The sequence below is a fragment of the Rattus norvegicus genome, chromosome 4 (genome assembly GCF_021556685.1).
Source record: "Rattus norvegicus strain SHRSP/BbbUtx chromosome 4, alternate assembly SHRSP_T2T, whole genome shotgun sequence".
Lineage (NCBI taxonomy): Eukaryota > Metazoa > Chordata > Mammalia > Rodentia > Muridae > Rattus > Rattus norvegicus.
Window position 1 is genome coordinate 150,703,151 of NC_141537.1, and position 23,666 is coordinate 150,726,816.

The following is a 23,666-nucleotide window of genomic DNA, read 5'->3' on the forward strand; positions in this document are numbered from 1 at the left end:
TGTGCGCTGGCCACAAGCACATGCCTTTCTGCTACTCGAGTATTCTGAGAACCAACAAGTGACTTCTGTGGGAGCTAAAAGGTTCCCTCCCATTGTGAATGAAAATGTTATTCCTTTCATTTTCCGAACATGTTGCAATAAGGGTAAAACTGACTTTTCATAATCTCAACACAAGTTTTAAAAAGTCTCTAAGAAGTGTAATTTAAAATATGCATTTAAATCATTTTCTCTCTGTGAAATGTATTTTTGTATCTGGCTTATCTCCTAACAGAGAGAGTCTCAACCTTTTATACCCAAACTGTCTGAGGCCCAAACACATTGCTCCCCAGTGTGAGAGGAAGGAAGCAGCACCAACTCCACTTTCTGCTTTCTTGGGATATAACCTGCAGCCCTGGCCACTTGAAGCCCAGGTGAAGAGAGAAAACCCCACCCTTCAATTTCCATGTCCCTGTTCATCTCCTTGACAAAGCAGTGTCAGTATTAATTTGACAGACAATGGGTCCTGCCTGCTTGTGGTGGTGTTTGTGCATCTGTGTCTGAGTTCATATGACTGTGTGAGTACCAGAGGTCAATGCTAGGAGTCCTCCTCAATAGTTTTTGAGATGGGATCTCTCACTGAAACTAGAGCTCAGTGACTCACTAGACTGTCTGGCTAGCAAACCCCAGGCTAGCTACCGCTGTGTCTCCACTTCCCCAACTCAGAGATTACACTGTGGGCCCAGCTTTGATGTCAGGGCTGGGATCAAGCTCAGCTCTCATGCTTGCTCAGTTAACACTTTACCAACTGAGTCATCCCCGCCCCCAGCTCCCTAGCTGTTTATTTTACAGCTAGACAACCACCACACTAAGAATAACTAATTTCAGAACTATATTATGCTTCTAAAGTAGATTGTTTCTGACTCACAGCAATCATTTATTTAGCAAACCTAAAACTCAGATTTAACATTGAAAATGTGTAATGAACACCGTCAAAAGTGTGTCTGGACCTGACCCTCACATGTTTTTCAAAGAAAAAAACCATAGTGCCTTACAAGAGCTGTCTGATATTACTCCAGTCCACACACATAGTAGGTACTTTGGTGCTACAGTGCTCATGAAACTTGTAGCCACAAGTCTGACATCGAAATCCATTTAGCAGGAACTTTTGACAGATGTCACAGAATGCAAGCTTCAGGAACGTTTTCCGAGCCTGTGACAAAAAAGCAGGTATAGGATTGTGAGAACTCGAGTGACAAGCAAATATAGCACTGTCTTCACCAGCCTCAAGAGTCCCCACTGGGAAGAATCACACTTCCGACACTGTCAGATTCAGATTCAGGGTAAAGGGGCCTCTGTTAGCGGACTCTAAACTACCAGCTATACATGACAGCACAGGGAGGGCTGAAAGCAACTAATGTGCACCCAGGGCTTTTCAGGAAGGTCAACGATCTACCGTAGAGAGCCCAAAATGGCAAAGAAAGAGAGAAGCTGAAACTTACAAAGTTGTGAGTTGTGAGTGGAACGTGATCCAAAAAATCCACTTGCAGTTCTTCTCCAATCAGAGAGGCGGCGTCGGTGTTCCAATCTAAGCGTGCTTTCTTACTAAAAATTACCCAAAGCATAACATGAGAGAGCACTGGACAAGGCTTAAGACATTAGAGCAGTTCTGTCTACTGCATGCTGGCTAAGCACACCTCACAGGTGTTCTGGTTCCACCCAAAAAATAAGCCAAAGTGTATGCTCCTAAAACAAAGTGTCCTTTAAACAATGAAATACAATCCCATGACAAGAATGACTGTGTAATGTTAAAATCCTACCAGGCCACTACAGGTCAGTGTTCAACACCTACTTCCACCTGAAACACACACACAACACAAACACATGTGCTGTGCATTACCTACAGGCTTAAAAGTTGGTTGTAGAAATTATAATAAACACAAGTCTACAGGAGCACAACAGTCTTTAAAATTGACTGACACCACTTTTTCTGTGTCCAGAACAAGGAAGATAGGAAACCATAGTGATTTAAGCAAAAACTGTTGTTCAGGTCCTCTTCCCATTTGCTGAGGATGAATATTTCCAAATGTACCGCACATATGACATCACTCAGGCCCCTCCTATCAGCTTCCAGAAGCCAACAAGCCACTCCCCTGGTTACCCAAAGAGCAATAATTCATTCCTTAAGATAATCCCCTATGCAAGGTAGGGAAATGGCATCTGTCTAAAGTACTATTGTTTCCTAATGAAGACCAGGAAGGAAACCCCAGTTCCTGAAAAGGGAGGAGAGAATGCAGATCAGCTCCAAATCAGTACAGCTTTGGAGAAGAGTAGACCAAGACTCTGTCTCAGAATCTCCCTAGTCCTGAAGGAAGTCTATGTATCAGCTTGGGAACAGACATGGAAATCAATCTAGCTAGATAGAGGTGATGACAAGTTGAAGATGAGCAAACTGGCTGAATAAGCAGAGGAAGGAGGAGTCACTCCCTGAGATGCTCTCTCCAGCCAGGGAACTCAACCACAGAAAAACCAAGCAAGAGGTCAGTGACAGAAGAAGCACTGCTCCCTAAAGAGGACAGAGTCAAAGGTTTAGCTAACATAGTAAAGAACAATACATATGTGGTGCTCTGTTGCTATGGGCCATGATCTCAGCTTTTGAGGATGGGGAAACCACCTCTATCTTGCTACCACCACTGGAAATAAGGTGTATTTTCCTGGAAGTAGAAATTCCCTGCCTCTTTCAGTCTTGTGGCTATCAGACAGTCAAGATGTAATACTCATCAAACTGAATACTTGGCATATTCCAGGCCCTAGGCTCTGTCTCCAGTACCACCAAAAAGAGATGGGTGAGGAAAGCATGAATGACAAGAGTTTCCTTTAGGACTGTAGAAAATGTATACATATAGCAAAACAACACGAGATGTTATTCCTCAGGTCCCATCTATCTTGCTTTTTGAGACAAATTCTCTAACTGATCTGGAGTTCAGCAAGTAGGTTAAACAGGCCAGCAAGTTTCAGGGACCTGCCTATCTATGTCTCCTGGTGATGAGGTTACAAGAACAACCACAGCCAGGGTTTTATGGCAGTCTGGCACTCAGATAGCACGGCAAGCACTACACTGACTAGCGTATTTCTTCAAGCCAAAGATGAAAAGGGATAAGGGATAGGGGCCCCGGGGTTATGGGGGAGAGAAAGGGCCAAGGGACAAGGAATAAGGGAAAGAAGACAGAAAAGAGGAGAAGAGTGGGCTAAGGAGATAGCTCATCAGTTAAGAGAACTGGCTGCTCTTTCAGAGGTCCTGAGTTCAAATCTCAGCAACCACATGGTGGCTCACAACCATCTGTAATGGGATCCAATGCCATCTTCTGGTGTGCATGAAGTCAGGGTACTCATATACATAAAATAAATAAATCTTTAAAAATTATTTTTAAAAAAAGAGGAGAGGGAAGAGACGTCTTTCTGTATATTTGAATGCCTCTAAGTGGTATGTGTGCAAAGATTCCCTTGGAGGCCAGAAGAGGGCATCAGAGCTCCTGGAACTGGAGCTACAACTAGTTGTGAACCTCCTGATGTGAGTGCTGGGAAGTGAACCAAGAGCAGCAAATGCCATTAATGAGCCAACTCTTCAGCCCCTAGCATTCTTAAGGGGGGGGGGGGGGGGGGGAGATAGAAACCACAATGCAAACATGTTCAGAGTACCCACTTGCATGGCAAACACCAGGAAAATTCTTCGCAGTTAAAAACATGCCTTCTAACAGTGCCGCCTACATCCCTGGATATTGCTGTTAGGATCTCCTATGCACTGTAGATTTTAGGACAATGTCCAGGCAATAATTTCAAGTTCTCAGTAGCAAATTTTTCTGAATTGACACTTTAAAAATAAAGTATATACACACACACCAATCCCTAAGAAGCAAATACAAAGCATTTGTTATAGAACAAGTTATTTGTGGCCAGGAAATGCTTAGAATTCTAAAAGGTGGCCCCCTGGCTCTGCTCTTACCCTTTGTGCTCCTGAAGAAGTCTGAACACTGCACAGCACTCTGGCTGCAGGCCTCTAACCTTCAGAGCTTTCATAAGGCAGTCGTGCAAGCTCATCCCATTCCGCACATTGACCTGCAAACAAACGAGCACCTTTAGAACCAATGTAGGCTACAGCACCCCTTGCAAAAGTGAACCCTGAAGTGCACACACCCACAGGTAAAATGGTATAGACTTATTTCATACTGTTTGCAATAGTGAACGGACAGGGAAAAACACCTCAACATCCAGAATTAAGTACAGGCGAATGCACACAGACCTGACTCAGCACTGACAACAATATGCGCCTCCTGCACTACCCTGCATTACTATCTGAGGGGACAGTAGTCTGTGGCATGGTAACTGGAGAAAGTATTTCTATTAGAGTAATACAGAGTAAGGGTATTCTTAAAGTGGGGAAACCAATATGTGTTTATGCATATTGTGTGGTTTAGAAAGATGTATGCCTTGCTATTAACATTAGAGTTCTGGAAAGGTACTTTTTGCCAAGCCTGACAACTGAAATTCAATCCCTGAGACCAATATATCATGAAAGCAGACACTAACAGCAGAAGTTATCCATTCTCTGATCACCACAAACGTTACTGTGGAGCACAAATACACACAGGCGCACGCGCACGCACATGTACAGGTACACGTACACACACACACAAAAATATGTTTTTAAAAATAATTTTAAGTTGTATGGTGGGGAAGGGGGGGATACACTCTAGTTATCTGGACTTGTAAGTGTATATAAGCAAGTCCAACAGAAAGTAAAACAAACATGAGATAAGGCTTTATAATAAAATCTTACCTACTTTCAACAAAATGGAGAGATGATCTTCCTAACAAATTTCAAAGTAGTAAGGGTGAATGGGAAACAGATGAGCAAAGTTCCTGCTTGACTTTAGTGGCAGACACCAATGTATACCAGACAGCCTAGGCAGTAGGTGCCCCATGCAGTGTCCTAATCTAGGCTTCAAAAACTAGGTGGCTGCTTGGAAGCACAATGCAAAGTGTCTGTACCCACAGTGTTGAAATACTGGATAAAATATTAAAGAGTCGATATTTTTCCAAAATATCAAAGCCTAGGAAATTAATTAAAAGAGAAAAAACAGAAAGAGTCGCCAGAACCATCAAGGACAGCAGGATAATTTGAAGTGACTATGAACTGCCTGCACAGAACCCTGTGGCTGACTGTAGAGCTCTGCAGAACCAATCTCTGCCCTTTTCTCTCCTCCTTTCTAGCTGGGTTAAGACAGAGATGAGTCTTAAGAAGCAAGGCAGAGCTGTCTAACAACGTCAAAGAGACCACACCACCTGGATCCAAAGTGGAGACAAAGCTAGTAGGAAGAGCAAGAGTGAATCCAAGGAATGACAGCGCATCTGTTTTCACATAGCCTGATTTTGATGTCACTGACTACTAACAGGGACTTAGCTGGCCAGTCACCAATCGCTAGGTCAGTAAGGGAGAACTACAGCATAATTTGAGAGTGTAGGACACACAATTTAGGGGTGACAGAGGTCAGAAAGTTCTCCTAAAGGATCAATTACATCAGAGGAAAGAAAAAGGGTTTCTAAGCAGCTCTGAAATCTCCTCCTTTGCTGTGAATGAGGCCATCTGACTCTTCAGATTAATAAACCTTCCTTATCACAGGAATACTAAGGGAAAGAACTGGGGAACTAGCGGGGGCAGAAGTCACCCATACTTGTAAATCATGTTGCCTATTTAAACAATTAACATTCTTTAAGTTTCTTAAAGCTGCATGGTCCCTTGCATCTATTCCCAACATCTTGAGTCTGAAACAAATGGCTGCTTTGAATTTAAGTCCATGTGCTAGACTACAGAGTTAGGTTCTGTCTAAAGAAAAAAGTTCCTTGGACATACCAAACTAGTTCAGACAAACCTTACCTAGGATTTGTATCAAAACAAATGAAAAGGTGTGGGTGGAAACAGACAGAAAGAACTGTTATGATCAGCCAAGGGTAATCCAGGTGATGAACATACCAGAACTGTTACTGTAATCTCTCTACTTTCACAGGTATTTACCCTTTAACACCTTCCTAGTGTCCAGCAAAACGAGACAGACAATGCCTGCACTAGAGAGCTGAGCTATAAAGACATGAGAAGAGAAAACAGCAAAGTTCTAAACTCACACACTGACACCTATACTGGCACCTATACTGCAGGCAACAGCTTTCAAAACTGTAAAGTTTGGTATGTAGTTATTTTACTGTTTCCATTAGAAGTCACAGGTTCTGAGAGCTAGACAGATCTTGATTCTCTGCTCCACTGATGTCCCCAGATGTAGACAGCATGGGAAGCAGCAGACGAGGGCTTTTCGAAAGAGACTCCTTAGCCTTCTGTGTACCGACACATCCAAGGAGTCTGCGTCCATAACTTTGGAATACAGCCCAGGAACCTGTCCTGCCAGGTGGCTGGTTGTAAGGGCAGCAGTCTCAGCTCTAGTAACTCACTTGTCCAGTAACAATGAGAAGCAGCTACCAGAGAGATGTGTATGTTTAGAAATCAGAAAAACCCTGGGTTCGGTTCCCAGCTCCGAAAAAAAAGAAAAAAAAAAAAGAAATCAGAAACATTAAAAGACTATTATTCTTCTAAAGGTAATTATTCTTCTAAATTTGTTTCCATTAGACATATCCTCAGTCTGTTTCTCCTACTCCCATGATGCACACTATGATCAGTTCAAGAGCTATAAAAAGAGAAATCCCGTGAAGCCACTCTAGGACAGGGGAAAGAGTGCTGACTGCCTGAGGGCACTTTCCACCACTGGTTTTCCCAGAGAAGGGTGCTCCATCTTTTGCCAAAGAAATAGAAGAAACTAACATCTGCTTTGTGCTTCCCATACGCTTCAGGAGATATCAATCCCAACTACCTGCTATGTCCCAACAAAGGTGTCAAGGATTACACAGATGAATAAAACACTCAGAAATACTATTAGCAGCCACTACTGTTGGCTTCTCTTTTCGTTGTTAGAGGGGTTTTACTATTTCTAACTATGTTGGGGGGGGGGGGGATGTACATAAACGCAGGTGCACTGTAACAGAGACTACAGATGTAAGTCCCCTGGAGCAGGAGGGTGTGGGCTGCTTAACTAGGGTGCTGCTAGTTGAACTCTGGGACCCTCTTAACTGTACAGCCATTTCTGCAGCCTCAATGGCTGTTAGTTTTTAACATCATCTACAAATGGACCCAAATAAGTATTAAATCTGGTTCTAAATCACAGTGTTCAGCAACATGAAGAATAACTCCATTATTTATGACATGCTGAATTATTTTGTCATGTGATGCACCTTCGAATAAAATCCATTCTCACCTTGAAATAGCCCTTTTTACTCTTTTAGTATTAAAATGACCTTTCTTGTATGAAGCAATACTAACAAGTGAAGATTTTCATTTTTACCCATGGAGAAATAAGCTTTAAATAAGCCGATCTGAAATCAGTGCAGGTTGGTAGAAACAGGACATGTAGCATTAGGAGAGCTGACACATTTAAAAGAATAGTTATGAGCTCACAGCCATAACTAGCCATCGTAAGCCCTAAAGGAAGGTATTAGATTGGAATATTGTACTACAGAAGTACAACAAGGGGGAGACAAAGGACATCTTCAGTCAAGAAGAACAAAGGCCAGGTTCCCAGGTTCTTACATGCTTAGGGGAAGCGGGAGGTTCCATGTGACCTAGCCAACATGGTCCTGACTTGGAAGAATTGCGCTAGACAACCTACAACTCAAAGTTCTGGATCCAGGGAAGGGAGCACAGCTAGAAGGTGTATGATCTAATGTCGGCACTACAGATTTATTTCTGAAACACCTGCTCTGTGAATCTGAACTCCAGAGTGGAAAAGTAAATAGAGAGATAGAGTCTTGTACTCAGTCTGAAAGAAACACCAGCCAGCACTTCTAACTGACACAAACACTGTGTCCCTATCTTAAGGTAGCTGCTCAGAAACCTTCTTTAAAAAAACAAAAAACAAAAAAGAAAGAATTAACTTATTTTGAATCTCAAATTAAGCTGCCTATGAACCCTGAAAACACTCGGTAGCCCAGATAAGCCTCAAACTTAAGACCATTCATGCTGAGCACCAACACAGCAGCTCACAACCATCTCTAACTTCAGATCTAGAGAATCCAATGTCCTCTTCTGGCTTCTATGGGCACTGCATACCCATGGCACTGACAAACACTCAGGTACAAATCACACACACAAAATAAATAATGATGAAGGGATTAACTAGAAAGACCAGAGGGAACTGTTAGAAGAAAACCAAAAAAAGCTCTGGCTGGCCTTGCAGTCTCAGAGCCAAAAGGAACAAACAGATGTCAGACACTGTGCTCCACAGACCATGGAGTGGGAGGGCAAGGATGGACAAGTTCTCAGTTTAGGTTTAAACAAGACCTGACAAACAAAAACCAATAGAACTTCACTCTTCTGTTTTAGCCAAACAGGTTTTTTGCTTTTAAAGTTCAGAACAGTAAAGGGTTTTTTGAACAATGGGTCTTTAGAAAATAATGGGTTTCACGTCAGGAAATCCTGTTGACAATATCTGGTTCCAACATGAACCTGTCACCGATTCCATGGAGAAAATGCAGAAATATTTTGTGCCCTGAGAAGAGACAAGGCAGGAGTTTCTTCTTAAGCAACCTAAAAGTCTGTCTTGGGCCTATGAAATAACAAAATAACCTTTTCCAAGGAGATGGAGAGATGGCCTAATAGTTAAAAGCACTGGCTTTTCTTCCAGAGCAGCCACACTCAGTTCCCAGCACCACGTGGTAGCTCCTGTCAGTAACCCAAGTTCCAGGTAATCCAATGTCCTCTTCTGGCCGCTATGGGCACACAGACATACGTGGCAGCAAACACCCATTCACATAAAACAAAGACTACATTTTTTTTTCAAAATTAAAAATCTAGACCTTTTTCCTAAAGTGAAATAACCCAGAAAATTTTACTTTCATCATATTTAATTGCAATCTCAAAAATTAAGTCAATACTTTGCATTCTTTTTTTTCCTTCTTTAATTATTTTAATTAGCTTAGAAACTAAAAGAAAAAAATCTTCTCAAAGAAATGGCTAAGAACTGGCAAGATGGCTCTGGACCGAGGCAGCTGCTGCCAAGCTTGACAGTCTGAGTTCAATCCCCAAAACCCATGTGGTAATAAACGAGAAGAATCTCCTCACACAAGTTGTTTGCTCACTTCTATGTCATGCAAGCACCACAAACACATGAACACACATAAAACTAATAAATATAAATGTTTAAAATGTTTCAAAAGAAAAAAGTATCAGAAATATCCTCTCCTCCTCCCCAAAAAATAAGGATGCAGAAAAAAAGCCTTTGTGGGCAATGTTAGAACACAATAGGGAGTGCGAGCAGAACAGTGATTTTTTTCATAAAATAAATCTGAAGGGCTGGAGAGATGCTCAGTAGTTAAGAGCACTGACTGCTCTTCTAGAGCTCCTGAGTTTGAGTTCCAGCAACCACATGGTGGCTCACAACCATCTGTAATGGGATTTGATCCTCTCTTCTGCATGAAGACAGAACACTTATATAGAGAGAGATAAAACAAATAGGTCTTCTTAAAAATAAAAATAAATCTCACTTGGGGGAGAAAAAAAACAATTAAGAGACCCCAAGTGACAAGAAGATGCTCCCATCTATAAACTGGACAGCAGAGCACAGTCTCCAAGAGCAGGAGAACGACATTTTCTAGGGTCACATACCACAGTCCTTTGCTTATTCGGCAAGAAAACCCGGATAGTATTGCTTGTCTTAGAAGAATCCGTGAGTTTGCCATCATCAGAGGCCCGACGCTGATAGCCAAACTGCTGAACAATTGTAGGGGAGATGCAACTGGAGCCATCAAACACAGCATCTTTGAGTCCGAAACCATTGCTGATCGTCTTCCAAGCTCCCTGTATGTGCTCCATTGATGCAATTTCAACAATACTTATACCTGAAAGACAAATAATTATAATTCTAGAGAAAATGTACTTAACCCAAGAACACAATATAGAAAGTTGTAAAAACAGTGATATACAGCTTTTTGTAATCTGAGAGCAAGTTAGTCAGGAAAGAAATATAGTGGTGTATTTCCATAAAATGAAAGAAAAAGAGACCAAAATTCAAAGCTAACCTAGAGCATAAGCCAAGATCGCCTGGCTTCTAGTCCGTATTTTTCATATATATTTATTTTCTTTGATTACAATGTATGAATAAATTGGGTCATCACCTCTGTCCATGAGCAATATATTTTAAACTCTGAGAATTATGCACTGGGGAGTAGGGAGTCCTGCCTCCAAGAGAAAAGCAGAAAACTTAATTCCCAGGATGCACTGTAGATACCATATGTGTATATTTTTATGGATAAGCTTTCTCATTTAATTTGTATAAGAACTTCAGCTTTTAAATCTTCATTTTACTTTCTCTTTAAACCAGAGAAATCACCCTAGCTGTCCCAAAACTCCCAGATTCCATATCTATTTACAAAGTCCATGAATTTTCCACTGTAACATTCAGCATTCGGTTTGGGTGCAGAACCAAAGAAGAAAACCGGTCATTTAACCCATCACAATCTGATGTTTTAACCACGTAACATGCCTCAGGCATAAGGACTAGGAATGCCCAGACACTTGCAGGTCAGCAAGCAGGCAAAGTAAATGGTTCTCCTCCTCTAGAAAACTATAAGGTTAGCAGAGAATCCTCCTTCAAGCCTTCTGTCGGACACTTTTGTCTATCTAGCAAGAGCTAGAATTCACCAGGAGCCTCTATTGTGAGGCAGAATACAGAGCATGCATGTACACATACATATATGCATGCATGCACACATAGCACATATAGAAATTTACATATATACATATGACCCATTCCTATTATCCACCTTGATATGTACAGTTAGATACTAATAGAAGTGATGTCCCATCTAGAGCAGAGAGAATTCTTACAACATACTCTGAGTGTCCAGGCTAAGATGCACACTTGGGCAGCTCTAACTCCACAGCTCTCACTGTCTCACATACAGTCCTGACACACAAATCACTTAGTCGGGGATGAGATGGCTAGAATTAAAGAAAATGTAACTTATACCTCATTTTCAACCAGAACTTTCTCCCTGACTTCCCACTATGTGCTAAATTTTCAGCCCACGAAAAGAAACTGGGGACTAACTGCAACCAGACTCCTGTGCCACATCTGTGGGTCCACAGCCATCGACTCCAACAATTGAAAACAAAAGATTGTGTGTGTGTGTGTGTGTCTACACTGAACATATGCAGACTTCTTTTTCGTCACTGTGTGACTATCTGCACAACATTTACACTAGATTAGCAATCCTGAGTTCTCTGGGACTTACATCAGAGACACATGCAGGGCCCATGCAAATACTATTCATTAGGGACCTGAACAAATGCAGACTGTGCATCATGTGACCCCCTTGCTTAAAACTCAGAATAAACTCTGAACCCCTTAACCAGGCCTCTAAAACTGCTTTCAGAACATGCCAGTCATACTGGTAACAGTAACGGTTTAATCCCAACACTTGGAAGGCAGACACAGGTGGATCTCTGTGTGAGGTCATTCTGGTCAAAACACCCAGTTCCTAGATAGTCAGAGCTTACAAAGTGGAACCTTGTTTTTAAAAGAAGGCAAACAAACCCACCAGAACATACCAGTATTCATACCTGAGAATTTCTTATTCCCTTCACCCAAAAGAATGAAAATCCCACAAACAGTCAAGATGGCCTTTCCACTACCTGTCTCCACCAAGACAGCCTTTTAAAGAGTCCTTACCTGACACTCCAGCCAAAACAGTCTATCTCCTCCCCTCAACAAACAAACCTGATTAATTCTCAGTGCGACATTTATTACTACAAAGACTGTTTATAAATGTCAAAAACAAAAAATAAATAAATTTAAAAATAAACACATACATACATACATACACACATACATAAATGTCTGCTTTGTGGGCAGAGCTCACTGGTATATTCTTAGTACTTGGACCAGTACCTGCAACACAAAGGCACCTAACTTAAAGCTTTATGTAATTCTGTGAGTTTTCAGGCATTCCACTGCTGTAATACACTAAATTTTAATTCTTTACACAGTAACTGTTAGTTATTATATGACCTTACTTATCATTGTGACTTGATTTTAAAGTGGAAGAAGTCATGATAACTATAATTTCTATGATCATTTTAAATCAACCAAAGTGAGCTATCAACTGAAATTAAAAAACTAACCAAAATCAAGCATGGTAATCCCTTTAATCCCAGCACAAGGAGGCAGAGGCAGGCAGACCTCTGTTAAGTAGGCCAGCTAGCTAATCTACATAGGACAGCCAGGGCCCTGTACAGAGACCCTGTCTCCAAAAAAAAAAAAAAAAAAAAAAAGAAGACGGAAAAAGAAAAGAGGAGGAGGAGTGGGAGGAGCAGGAGGAAAGAAAAAGGAAAAACTAAACAGCAGTGGTTCTAAGTCTATAACATTAAATATTAAAATGTATTAAGAAAACTGCTAGAAGATGCAACATAAAATTATAATTACAAGCAGGTTCCATTAAAAAAAAAACCACACAGAAATATTGGGCAGAAGAGATGGTTCAGAGGTTAAGAGTAAGTACTGCTGACGTAGAGGACCCGGTGCCGACAAGTACATAAGTAGTCTGCTGACATCTAAGGAAAGGATTACTAGATCATTAAAACTATATACAGCTCTTCCCTTTGTTGGCCATTGCTGGAGTTTAATTCTTTGTGACTCTGACCAAAGCAAGAACCACAGAAGGCTTTGACTGCAGCTTCTCACACTCAGAAGAACATAATGACTTTTCCTTTTTCCAAAGAGCAGAGACAGAGGCCTAGCATTAGACATATACCCACCCTAAAAGATGATGACATTTAGGTTGTCCAAGGGCACTACAGAACTCAGCAGAAGTAATTCAGATTTACAGTATAAAATGACGCCATCTACTCTGTACATGTGCAGTGGGAAAAGACTGTGGTACACTGCTATGTGGGCAGTCATCCCAGAAAAGTGATTAGCGCAGGCTAAAGTTGGACAAAGGCTCAAGGGGGTTTGGGGGAGCGTGGAACAGAAAGACAAAAGCCTAGGGGAAAAAAAGGAAAAACACAAAGAACAGACAAACGAGATGTAGGAACAGAGTTATCTTGTATACAATTCTCGCTAAAAACTGGGTGAATAAAAAGTTATACTGTCTTTTTTTTTTTTACATTTTAAAATTAGATTTTGGATGATTTTTATGTCAAGGCATTTCCGTTTGTTTAACTGACCAGTCAATAGATATCCACTTTTTGTCATCGCCTTCTGGGGTTGGGAGTAGATAAAGAAAGCATGGGATGTGCTACTGCTTCACCTCTCTTGGAAATAACAAATACTTCTCAAATGTACAAAGGATAAAGACACAGACTGATAAAAGTAACCAACACTAGCGGGTGTAACTTTTCTTTCTTTCCTTCCACCCACACAGCACACTCTAGATTGGAAAGCACTCTACCACCAAGCCACATCCCCAGTTTTGTAACATGCCTAACAGTCTCATTATTAGGTCTACTCTATAATATTAATGAAAAGTTTTAGACTACTTATGTTTTATATGCCTTTGAAAAACAGAACTGGAGAGACGGCTCAGCAAAGAAAGAGAGACAGAGACAGAGAGAGACAGACCACACCAGGTCAGGTGGTAGGTGGTACAGGTCTGTATATGCCTAGCACTTCAGACACAAAGCAGGAATATGGAGAGTTCAAGTCCAGCCTGATCTACATAGCAAGACCCTGACTCAAAACAAAAGACTCAGGCCATGGGAGGAGGCACATAGGGCTCTGATTGTAGACCAGCATGAACTGTAAAGACAGATCAGATGCTATTTCAACAGGCCCAACACTTGAGCCTAACATATGACTCAACGTCTGACTACAAAACCTGGCAGCTTCCTTCCCAGCTCAGCAACCAGACTCAGAGAGCTCCCCATCACACCATGATGCTCAGCAAAGCTCACTTGTGCTCTAAGACAATACTCAGTTCTTAATCCTGTCCTGTTAACTAAGTAGATTAGCAGAGAACTTCTAATATGAAGGACAGAGACCAAACCACATAGATGGGGACCTGAATTATATATCAGACTAAGATACATAGAATCATCATTTATTTTTTTATTTTTATAATAACAAGAAAACAAGACTCCAGAAGTTTTAGCCAAAGGATCAGGAATGGCTTCAAATCTCAACATCGGAAGAAATGTCTGATACAGTATGAAAGAAAACTATAAAGAAAGGTAAAAGAGAGAGCTTTTTCTAACATTCATGATTCATGAGCTTTACTGTCCATGGTCTCTTTCTGAAGGGCCTCATTATTCACATAAGTCAAGAAAGAAAATAACCTAAGACACAGGAAGCAATAGGACACTGAATATAGAATGAAGCAAAGGAAATTCCCAGCAGGCTAGGGGAGGGAATTCCTGGATGACATACATGTGCCAAACATAGGAGCCCTTAATGACCTAAGTCGAGAAACATCAAACTACCACTAGCAATATTTATATACACCAAAGGGGTTTTTTTTTTTTTCCCTCGTTTTCTAAGGAAAAAAGAGAAAACAGCAGATAACCCACATTTTAAGTTTCCATGCATCTATGGTCCTGCTGACAACACAGCTCACCTCAAAAGAAATGAGAGAGAATTTATTCTGAGCCAAAAATGAGTGGCAGCAGTCCAGGAACAAGGACTTATGTGGCCTCAAATGATATGCTTCACCACAGAAGTGACTGACTGCAGGAGAAAGAAGTCATATGTCAGAGCACTTACTGAGTTCACTGAGGGACACAGCAAGGGGACGCAAGAGGAGTGGGCAGCTCTACTACAGGCTCCAGATCCACCCAAGCCACATCTATTCTGGGGATGGGTGGAACCTAAAGGTCTGTTCAGAGGACAGTTCAGAGATTTTACTTGATATCAACCAGACTCTTTGGTCAAATATATGCTTGGACAATCAATGACTATTAAGAGGACTAAAAGTAGCCCAAGATAATTCACTCAGGACATTCTAACTCTCCACAATTAAAGAAGTTCTAATTCAGCCTTCTAGAATCTTCTACACAGGTATGTTTTTTTTTGTTTTACTTTTGTTTTCTGGGAACTTAGCCCCTTAAGCTTATTATCTTCCCCATGGAGGAAGCAGTAAGGCCTGTGCTGGGTTCTGAGAACTTCCTGGTGGCTGAACATGAGTGACATAATCCAACAGGGCAGCACTTCACAAAACACAGGACACACATCCCTCCTGGATGACTTTAAGGAATATGGGGCATGGCACTGACTACTACCAATGACCCTAAGAAGGGCTTGAGGGGGAGAAAGCCTCAGCTGGTGCTAGGACTTGGTTTGCATTTCTTTAATACTTTCTAATTTCTTTCCAGCTCAAAACCCTGAAGAAACCAGATAGCTAATTAAAGTAACACTGCTAACTTTCTTTTACCAAAACAGTACGGAAAGTGTAGTATTATATGCAACTCTCTTAGCAGGTCTGCTCAATTTCCACATTCTTACAAGTACTTAAGGGCTAGAGAGATGGCTCAGTAGTTAAGAGCACTGACTGTTCTTCCAGAGGTCCTGAGTTCAATTCTCAGCAACCACATGGTGGCTCACAAACATCTGTAATGGGATTCTGGTGTGTCTGAAGACAGTGACAATGTACTCATACATACAATAAATAAATCTTAAAGAAAAAAAAAGTACTTATAACATTACTGTCCCTTGATTTGTGGTAAAATAAATAAATAAATATAAATAGCGAAACAGGGCCATTGGAGTGAATAAAAACATTTGTCATTCAAGCCTGAGTGCAATATCCAGGAACCACAATGGATAGTGACACATAACTCTTATAAGTTGTCCTCTGACCTCCACATTTGAACCATAGCAAGCACATATGCAATTACATATCATACACACAAAACAATCACAAATAAATAAAAATGTAAGAAAAGAGTGAGGGCCAATAAGATGCTCAGTGTGTAAAAGGCTTGACATTAAGCCTGCCCTGAGTTTGATTACCTCGACTCACAAGGTTAACAATAAGAACCAGCATCAAGCTGCCCTCCGACCTCCACATGTGCCCCGTGGCACAAATACACACACTCACATACACACAAACTCACACAAAATGAAGGAATACATAAACATAAAAATTAAATTTTAAAAGCTGCCGTTGGGTGCAGTGCAGTATATTTTAAGTACAGCAGTTCACTGCTGTTAGGTGAGAAAGGCAAAGGCTAAAGTTAACAGAACACTATGCTAGTTGAAATGGTGTCCTTTACATAAAATGACCTTGTACTTAACAGATCCTAGAGCGCAAGGAGGCTAAAAGATGGCACTGGAGCCCCTGGAACTGGAGTTACAGATACTGAATTGTGAGCCGCCACGTGAGGACTGGGACCATACCCCAGTCTTCTTCAAGACCACAGAGCTCTGAAGCTCTTAACTTCTGAGCCATAACTTTTTTTTTTTTTTTTTTTGGTTCTTTTTTTCGGAGCTGGGGACCGAACCCAGGGCCTTGCACTTCCTAGGCAAGCGCTCTACCACCCACAGACTTTTAAACAAAACTAAACACCGTAAAATTCTAGACCAGTTCTAAAGCCTGTCTGTTCACTTCCTCTCTCCTGCACCTCCAGGTCTCTTGCTAAACAAAGCACCTAGCAGTGCCTGTCCTCTGTCATCTCTCCTGCTTCAAAGCAGACATCAAGGGTCATTTCATAAGCTTCGTGGCTTCTCCAGCCCTTTTTGTTTTTCAGACAGGGAGCCTCACAGTATAGCCCAGCCTAGCCTCAAATTGGAGCTTTTCTAGCCTTCACCTCTTGAGTTCAGGGATCACACAAGTGTACCACACAGCTGACTGTTCACAGCCAGTCTGCAGAGTTCTCTTTCAGTAAAGTGCGATACACAACCTACACTCCTCTTTAAAGAAACAACAGTTATCTCCCTCACATTCTAACCCCAATCTTGACAAATTACTGCAAGGATCCAAGCCGGAACTTGATCTGAAACGGAGTCACTGAGCATGAGGTTCTTAAAACTGAAAACAGACAAACTCATGAGCATGTTGGGCCATGCATATCAATACACAGGTCACTGTTAAAGAGGCAGTAATCTCCACATTCATCTAGGGGTTTCAACCAATCCTTTCTACACTCATTTATGGTTTTTAATCCTGTGATAAAATATCATGAACAAAAACAGCTTGGGGAGAAAGGGTGTATTTCATCTTACCGCCTGTATTCCATCATCCAGGGAAGTCAGGGCAGCAACAAAAGCTGAGGCCATAAAGAGTGCTCTTTGCTGGCTTGCTCCCCCTGGCTTGCTTTCTTACACCCCCCAGGACCACCCACAGTGGACTGGGCTTTCCCATAATCAATCACTAATTAAGAAAATGCTCCACAGGCTAGGATACAGACCAATGCTATGGAGGCATTTTCAACTGTGGCCCCCTTTTCTCAGATTACTCTAGCTTGTGTCAAGGTGACAAAAATTTTTAAAAAATATATAAAAGTTACAAAATTAAAAATCAAATAATCAGGGCTGGAGAGATAGCTCAGTGGTTAAGAGCACTGACTGTTCTTCCTAGAGGTCCTGAGTTCAAATCCCAGCAACCACATGGTGGCTCACAACCATCTGTAATGAGATCTGATGCCCTCTTCTGGTGTCTGACGACAGCTACAGTGTACTTATACATATTAAATAAATAAATCTTTAAAAAAAAAATCAAATAACCAGAATACTGTAATGTAAATTTTTTGTAGAAAATGACAGGCTGATCCTAAATTTCAGATGGAAACACAAATGACACAGAGAAGCCAAAACAATCTCATTTTTGGTTTGGGTTTTGTTGTTGTCAGGATCTAGACTATAGAATAGACTGGAACTTTCAGTTTACCACAAGTTAACCTTGAACACACCTCTTTTCTGGCCTGAGAGCATGCGTATTTCATGTAGTGCACAGAAATACACACACATACTCATAAAATAATAAATCTTTAAAAGTGATTAACTTTAAAAAAATTATATCATTTATCTTTAGTTTTATTTATTTATTTATTTATTTATTTAAATATATGGGTATTTTGTCTGAATGCATGTCTGTACATCATGTGCATGCCTGGTGCCTACAGAAGCCAGAAGAGGACATCGGATCTCCTGGAACTGGAGTTCCAGGTGGTTGTAAGTCTCCCAGTGTGAGTGCTGGGAACCAGGTCCTCTAGGAGAGCATCCAGTGTCCTTAACTGCTGAGCCCTCTATAGCCTCACTATAGGTCTCACTATGTAACCCTGGCTGGTCTGGAACTTGCTATGTAGGAGACCAGGCTGGCTGCCTGCCTCTGCCTGACAAGTACTGGGATTAAGGACACACACCACTATACACAGAAAACTTTATTATACATATATTTTGCCATAATTTATTTTATTACAGTTAATTGAATCTATTGTGTCATTTTAAAAAAGCATGCTGATCACTAAAAGTGGAACATTACTAAAGGTACTAAATCTGAAGTTCCTGGGATAGTCACACAACTTCATTATCTTAGTGGCTTCTTCATTGTGACAGCAAGGATGGGTAACACTGTATCAACTTCTACTCACAGCATGAAGTCTCAAGTAATCTCAAAACATCAATTTAAACAAAAAAATCCTATTCTCAATGTACAAAATAAAATCTAATAAAATTATCCTTTTACCTTTCAAAAAAGTCTGTCCAGAATAATTTTTAATCAACTAAAACTATAGGACTTCCAAGTAATTTTAAAAATTTTTTATCATTTTATTTTGTATATGGAGGGCAGGATATTTGCATGAGAGTATAGGTGTCTATGGACCTACAGGCAGTAGATGCCCTGGAGTTGGAGTTACACGTGGTTGTGAGCCAACTACTGTAGGTGCTAGGAACTGAACTCAAATGCTCTGCAAGAACAAGCCTTCTGAAGTGCTGAGCCATGGCTGCGGCCCAAGTGGTTTCAATAACCTTAGAACATCAGATTCCATATCAGCAGTATTCCAAATAGCCAAAGGGGGGGGACCCCAAAGTCCATTAAGTGGCATGGGTACATAATCTAAGTAATAGACTGGTAGTACTTGATTATAAAAAGTAATGAGGAGTTGTAGGGTAGGATAAAAATATATATACACATAATACTGCCAAAGATTAAATAAAAAGTATTTTTTTAAAAAAGAAACAACAACAACAACAAATTAAATGCTAGTAGAGAAGCCCCTTATCCTATGGGTGTATATTTCCAGACCTCAGTAATGCCAGGGCCCACGGCTAGGACTTAGTAAGTTCTAATCAACTCCCCAATGCCCAGCTTGTCATATGGGATGGTTACAACTGTGAGGCACAACAGCAAAGATAGCACGAGTCTCTTACTCCTTCACAGCTTAAATGACTACAACTTGCACACTTCTTTTCTTAGGTTCCTTATTTGCTTCTCTTCAGCTTATCCTCTGCAAAACGAGCCATTATCAAGTAAAATAAGGGCAGTGTGGGTGCCAATCTGCAATACCACACAGAGGATCTGATAAACAAGACAGCAGCTATGTGACTGGAGGGAAGAAGCATTTAGAGCACAGGTATACTGAACCAGGAGATGACTCATGTCCCAGGCAGGACAGAAAAGATGGTGTGAGATTTCATCATGCTACCCCAAATGGCACACAATTTAAAACTCAAGAATTGTTCCTTTCTAATTATCCAGCTAATATTTTAAGAACACAGTTAACACAGGTATGTTCTTAATAGGAAAATACTGGGAAAAGCAAAACTGAGGACAAGAGTGTCAGTTCATTTTCAGTTGTGACAAAAGAACATGAGACATAATTTGTATAGAAGCTTATTTTGGCTCGTGGTCTGGAGGCTAGAAAGCCAACAGTATGTCAGTGTCTACTTGGCTTCTGCTCTGGGCCTTTGCTTCAGCTCATAGCCAAAAGCAGAAGGGAAGCAGAATATGCCAAAGAGACAAAGCACAGGACCTTCATACTTTAATACAGTCACTTTTGAGAGGCTGAAGAGAGGGCTCAACCCTCAGGCTGCTCTTCTTGAGGAACTGGGTTCAGTTCTTAGCACCCACATGGCAGTGAACAACCATCTGTATCTCTAGTTCTAAGGGAACTGATGCCTTCTTCTGGCTCCTGTGGGCACCAGGCATATACATGGTGCACAGACACACACACAAGCAAAACACACATATAAATAAAACATAGTAATTTTTAAAAGTCACTCTCATGATAATAAACTCAGACCAGCAAAAGAAGACTCCTAGTCAGTAATTACATTCCAGCATGGTTTTGGTTGGGACAAAGCACATCCAGCACCGTGAGGGAAACAGCACTGCACATGTGAAAACACGGGAATGTTAGGCATTGGGCTAAGTCAAAGTCCAAATACTGACTGTATTCATAAAAAAAGGCTCCAAATTGGCAAATTCATATAAATAGTATGATAATGTGCCCATAGTCTCTGCTTCTCAGAATGTTAAGGACAGAAGACTACCGGGAAACAGTAAGTATGAAGTCAGCTAGATAAAGCAAGATAAAGTAAAGGGCAAGAAAAGGAACTATAAGAAAAGGGGGAACAGAAACAAAGAACAAGTAAAAGGCAGATTAGTGGTTCCCTAATACCAGTTTTATTTTGGAGGTGATAAAAACATTTTACAATTCACTAAGTGAGAGCTGGAACAATAGCTAAGGGGTTAAGATCCCTTCTCTTCTGGAAGAATCAAGGTCAGTTCTGGCCTTTGCCAGACAGCTCACAACTGCTAGTTCCAGGAGATCCTATGCCCTCTTCTGGACTCAGAAGACAACTGTACACAATAGGACAGACAGACAGACATACAGACAACACACACACACACACACACACACACACACACACACACACACACACACACATTTTTAAGGACTTTCCGTGATAGGTATACTAAAATCCACATATTATAAACTTTGCACAATGTTACACACCCCTAATCCCAGCCAACAGTACAGGCAAAAATAAGTTCAAAGTCATACTAAGGCTACATAAGTTCAAGGCCAGCCTCAGACACATGAAACTCTGCCTCAATAAATAAAGGAATCCAATCTATCAATAATATTAGATGAGTATTACAAGGTGCTATGGCTTGAATCTGAACTCTCAGAAGATCCTTGAAGAGTGTAATATTGTAAAACACTACTGAGAAAAAGGTTCAGTGGGTAAAGTATTTGTAACACATGTATGAAAATCTGAGTTAGAATTCCCAGCACCCATATTAAGGCCAGACGGGTATGGCAGCACATCTGTAACCTGAGCACTCAGGATAAAGCTATAATAAGCTAGACTGGCCAAACATGCCAGCTCCAGGTTGAGTTAGAGACTCTTGTTTCAATATATAAGGTGAAAAATGATCCAAGAAAGACACCTCATTTCATCCATACCCACAAACTGGGACATGCACCTGAACATGCCACACAAACCTGTGCAAACTGAATACATGTCTCCCAAACACACACACACACACACACACACACACACACACACACACACACACACACACACTAATTCAACACTGTTTTTGCTGAACTGCTTCCCTAGAAAGCAACTGTCACTGGGAACCATAAAAATATAAAGTTCAGGGATTGGGAAAGAAATAGAGAAGGGTGATTTGATTGGGAAAATGGGAAGAGAGAGGCTCAAATTAGAAAAGGCAGAGATGAGTACAGAAGAAGGCAGAAAAGTAAAGTGCCTGAAAAAATCATAAGCAATCATATTACTATCTACCCCCCAAAAAGCTATAAAAAAGAATGAGACCATAAAGCAAAAACCTCCAAGGCAGGCATTGAGAGAGAGAGACAGAGAGACAGAGACAGAGAGAGACAGAGAGACAGAGACAGAGGGAGAGAGAGACAGAGACAGAGACAGAAACAGAGACAGAATGAGAATACTACTACCTCCAAGTCAAAGACCATTAAGCAAAATCCCCAAGGCAGGCATAAGAAGCCATCTTTTGAGTTGTTCAAGGCTGTCCAATAGATTCCCCAAATATTAGAAGCTACTGCCCTTGTTTACATACCTCCACCCCAAGGGTAAAAATTAAGTTGCTACTGCTGAAGACACCATGCATGATACAAGGCCCAAAGACCCCCTGAGCTGAAACTGACCTAAATGCTTCCTATCTGAGGCACCATGCAAGCTTTCAAAGGTGGGAAGCAACCAACATTCCTACCCAGCTATGACCAGCATGGCATCAGATGCCCTGGAATGGAGTTACAAGCAGTTTAGAACTGTGATGTGGATGCTGGGCAATGAACCCAGGTCCTCTGTAAGCATAGCAATTGCTCTAAACTCCAGCTCCCTATTTCTTTTTATGTCACCCACTACCCTCTAATATCTATTTCCTGAATAACATATGTGATCATCTGGGCAGTTCATCAGAGCCACTATTCATTGATGGGCCATATGTGTTATGAAGTTATGCTCAGACCTGGAACCCTAACAACTATGAAGAAACTATAGAACCAGCAGAGTAACTGTTGACTGGCAATTAACTCAAGTCTATCAAACAAACTGCAAAGAGAAGCCATTGTTAACACTGCAATAAGACAGAATTACATTTACTTTAAGGATCTTAACTGGCTTTATTTATTTATTTTTGGTTAATGCAACTGGACAAAATAATAGGTTTCATGGTGTTTTTTCATGCATGCATATAATATATGTCAATGCAGAGGATTATGAGTAACTTTCATTTTGGTTTTAGGTTGTAATTTTAGTTTCAGGGTTTTTGTTTTGTTTGAGAAAGTCTATGTAGCCTTGCCTGGTCTTGAACTCAATGTTGTCTAGACTGGCCCTGACCTTTGAGCAATCATTCATTGTCAGCCTCCCAAGTGCTGGGATTACATGTGCCACCTACAAGTGGCATTACAGCTAAGACACAGTGTTTTAGTTATTGTTCTATTTCTGTGATGAGACACCATGACCAAGGCTACTTATAAAAAGAGAACACTTAATTGGGGACTTGCTTTCAGCTTCAAAGGGTTAGTTGATAACCATCATGGTAGAATGGTGGCAGCTAGGCAGGCATGGCTCTGGAGCAGTGGGTAAGAGCTTACTTACCTCCTGATCCACAGGCAGTAGACAGAGAGAGAACAGGCCTGGTATCCTGCTTTAAACCCTAAAAGCTCACCCCCAATGACACACCTTCTCCAACAAGGGCACAGCTCTTACTCCCTCTGGGGTTTTTTGCTGTTATTGCTGTTGTTTGGGTTGGGGAGTTGTTTTTGTTTTTAAAGACAGGGTTTCTTTGTGTATCCCTGGCTGTTCTGGAACTAGCTCTGTAGACCAGAGTATAATCAAATTCACAGAGATGGCCTGCCTCCGCCTCCTGAGTGCTGGGATTAAAGGCAAGTGCCACCACTGTCCAGCTAATCCTTCTTAAACAGTCCACCTAGCTCCTAGTCCAATTAGGAACCAAACATTCTAATAATAAACCTATGGGGGCCATTCAAACTACCACACCCAATAAATAATGGGCTTTTTAACTATGATTCTAAAATCAGGCAACACCTCACTCTATAAGACAGGATACGTGTTTTATATAGCTCCAGTGAGGGCTGGAGAGATGGT

General features: G+C 41.1%; 1 protein-coding gene across 4 annotated transcripts in view; it reads right to left on the reverse strand.

Annotated features, from left to right (window-relative positions):
• Raf1 (Raf-1 proto-oncogene, serine/threonine kinase) overlaps window positions 1-23,666 on the reverse strand; it is a 60,869-nt gene that overhangs the window by 13,569 nt on the left and 23,634 nt on the right. For all 4 annotated transcript variants that reach the window (NM_012639.2, XM_087655987.1, XM_087655984.1 and 1 more), the window contains exons 2-5: window positions 9,740-9,972; window positions 3,980-4,092; window positions 1,479-1,581; window positions 1,032-1,189 (exon numbers count right to left, since the gene is read on the reverse strand). In NM_012639.2, coding sequence (NP_036771.1) covers window positions 1,032-1,189; window positions 1,479-1,581; window positions 3,980-4,092; window positions 9,740-9,946 — 581 coding nt within the window. In that variant the 5' untranslated portion in view covers window positions 9,947-9,972. The remainder of the gene's footprint in view (window positions 1-1,031; window positions 1,190-1,478; window positions 1,582-3,979; window positions 4,093-9,739; window positions 9,973-23,666) is intronic.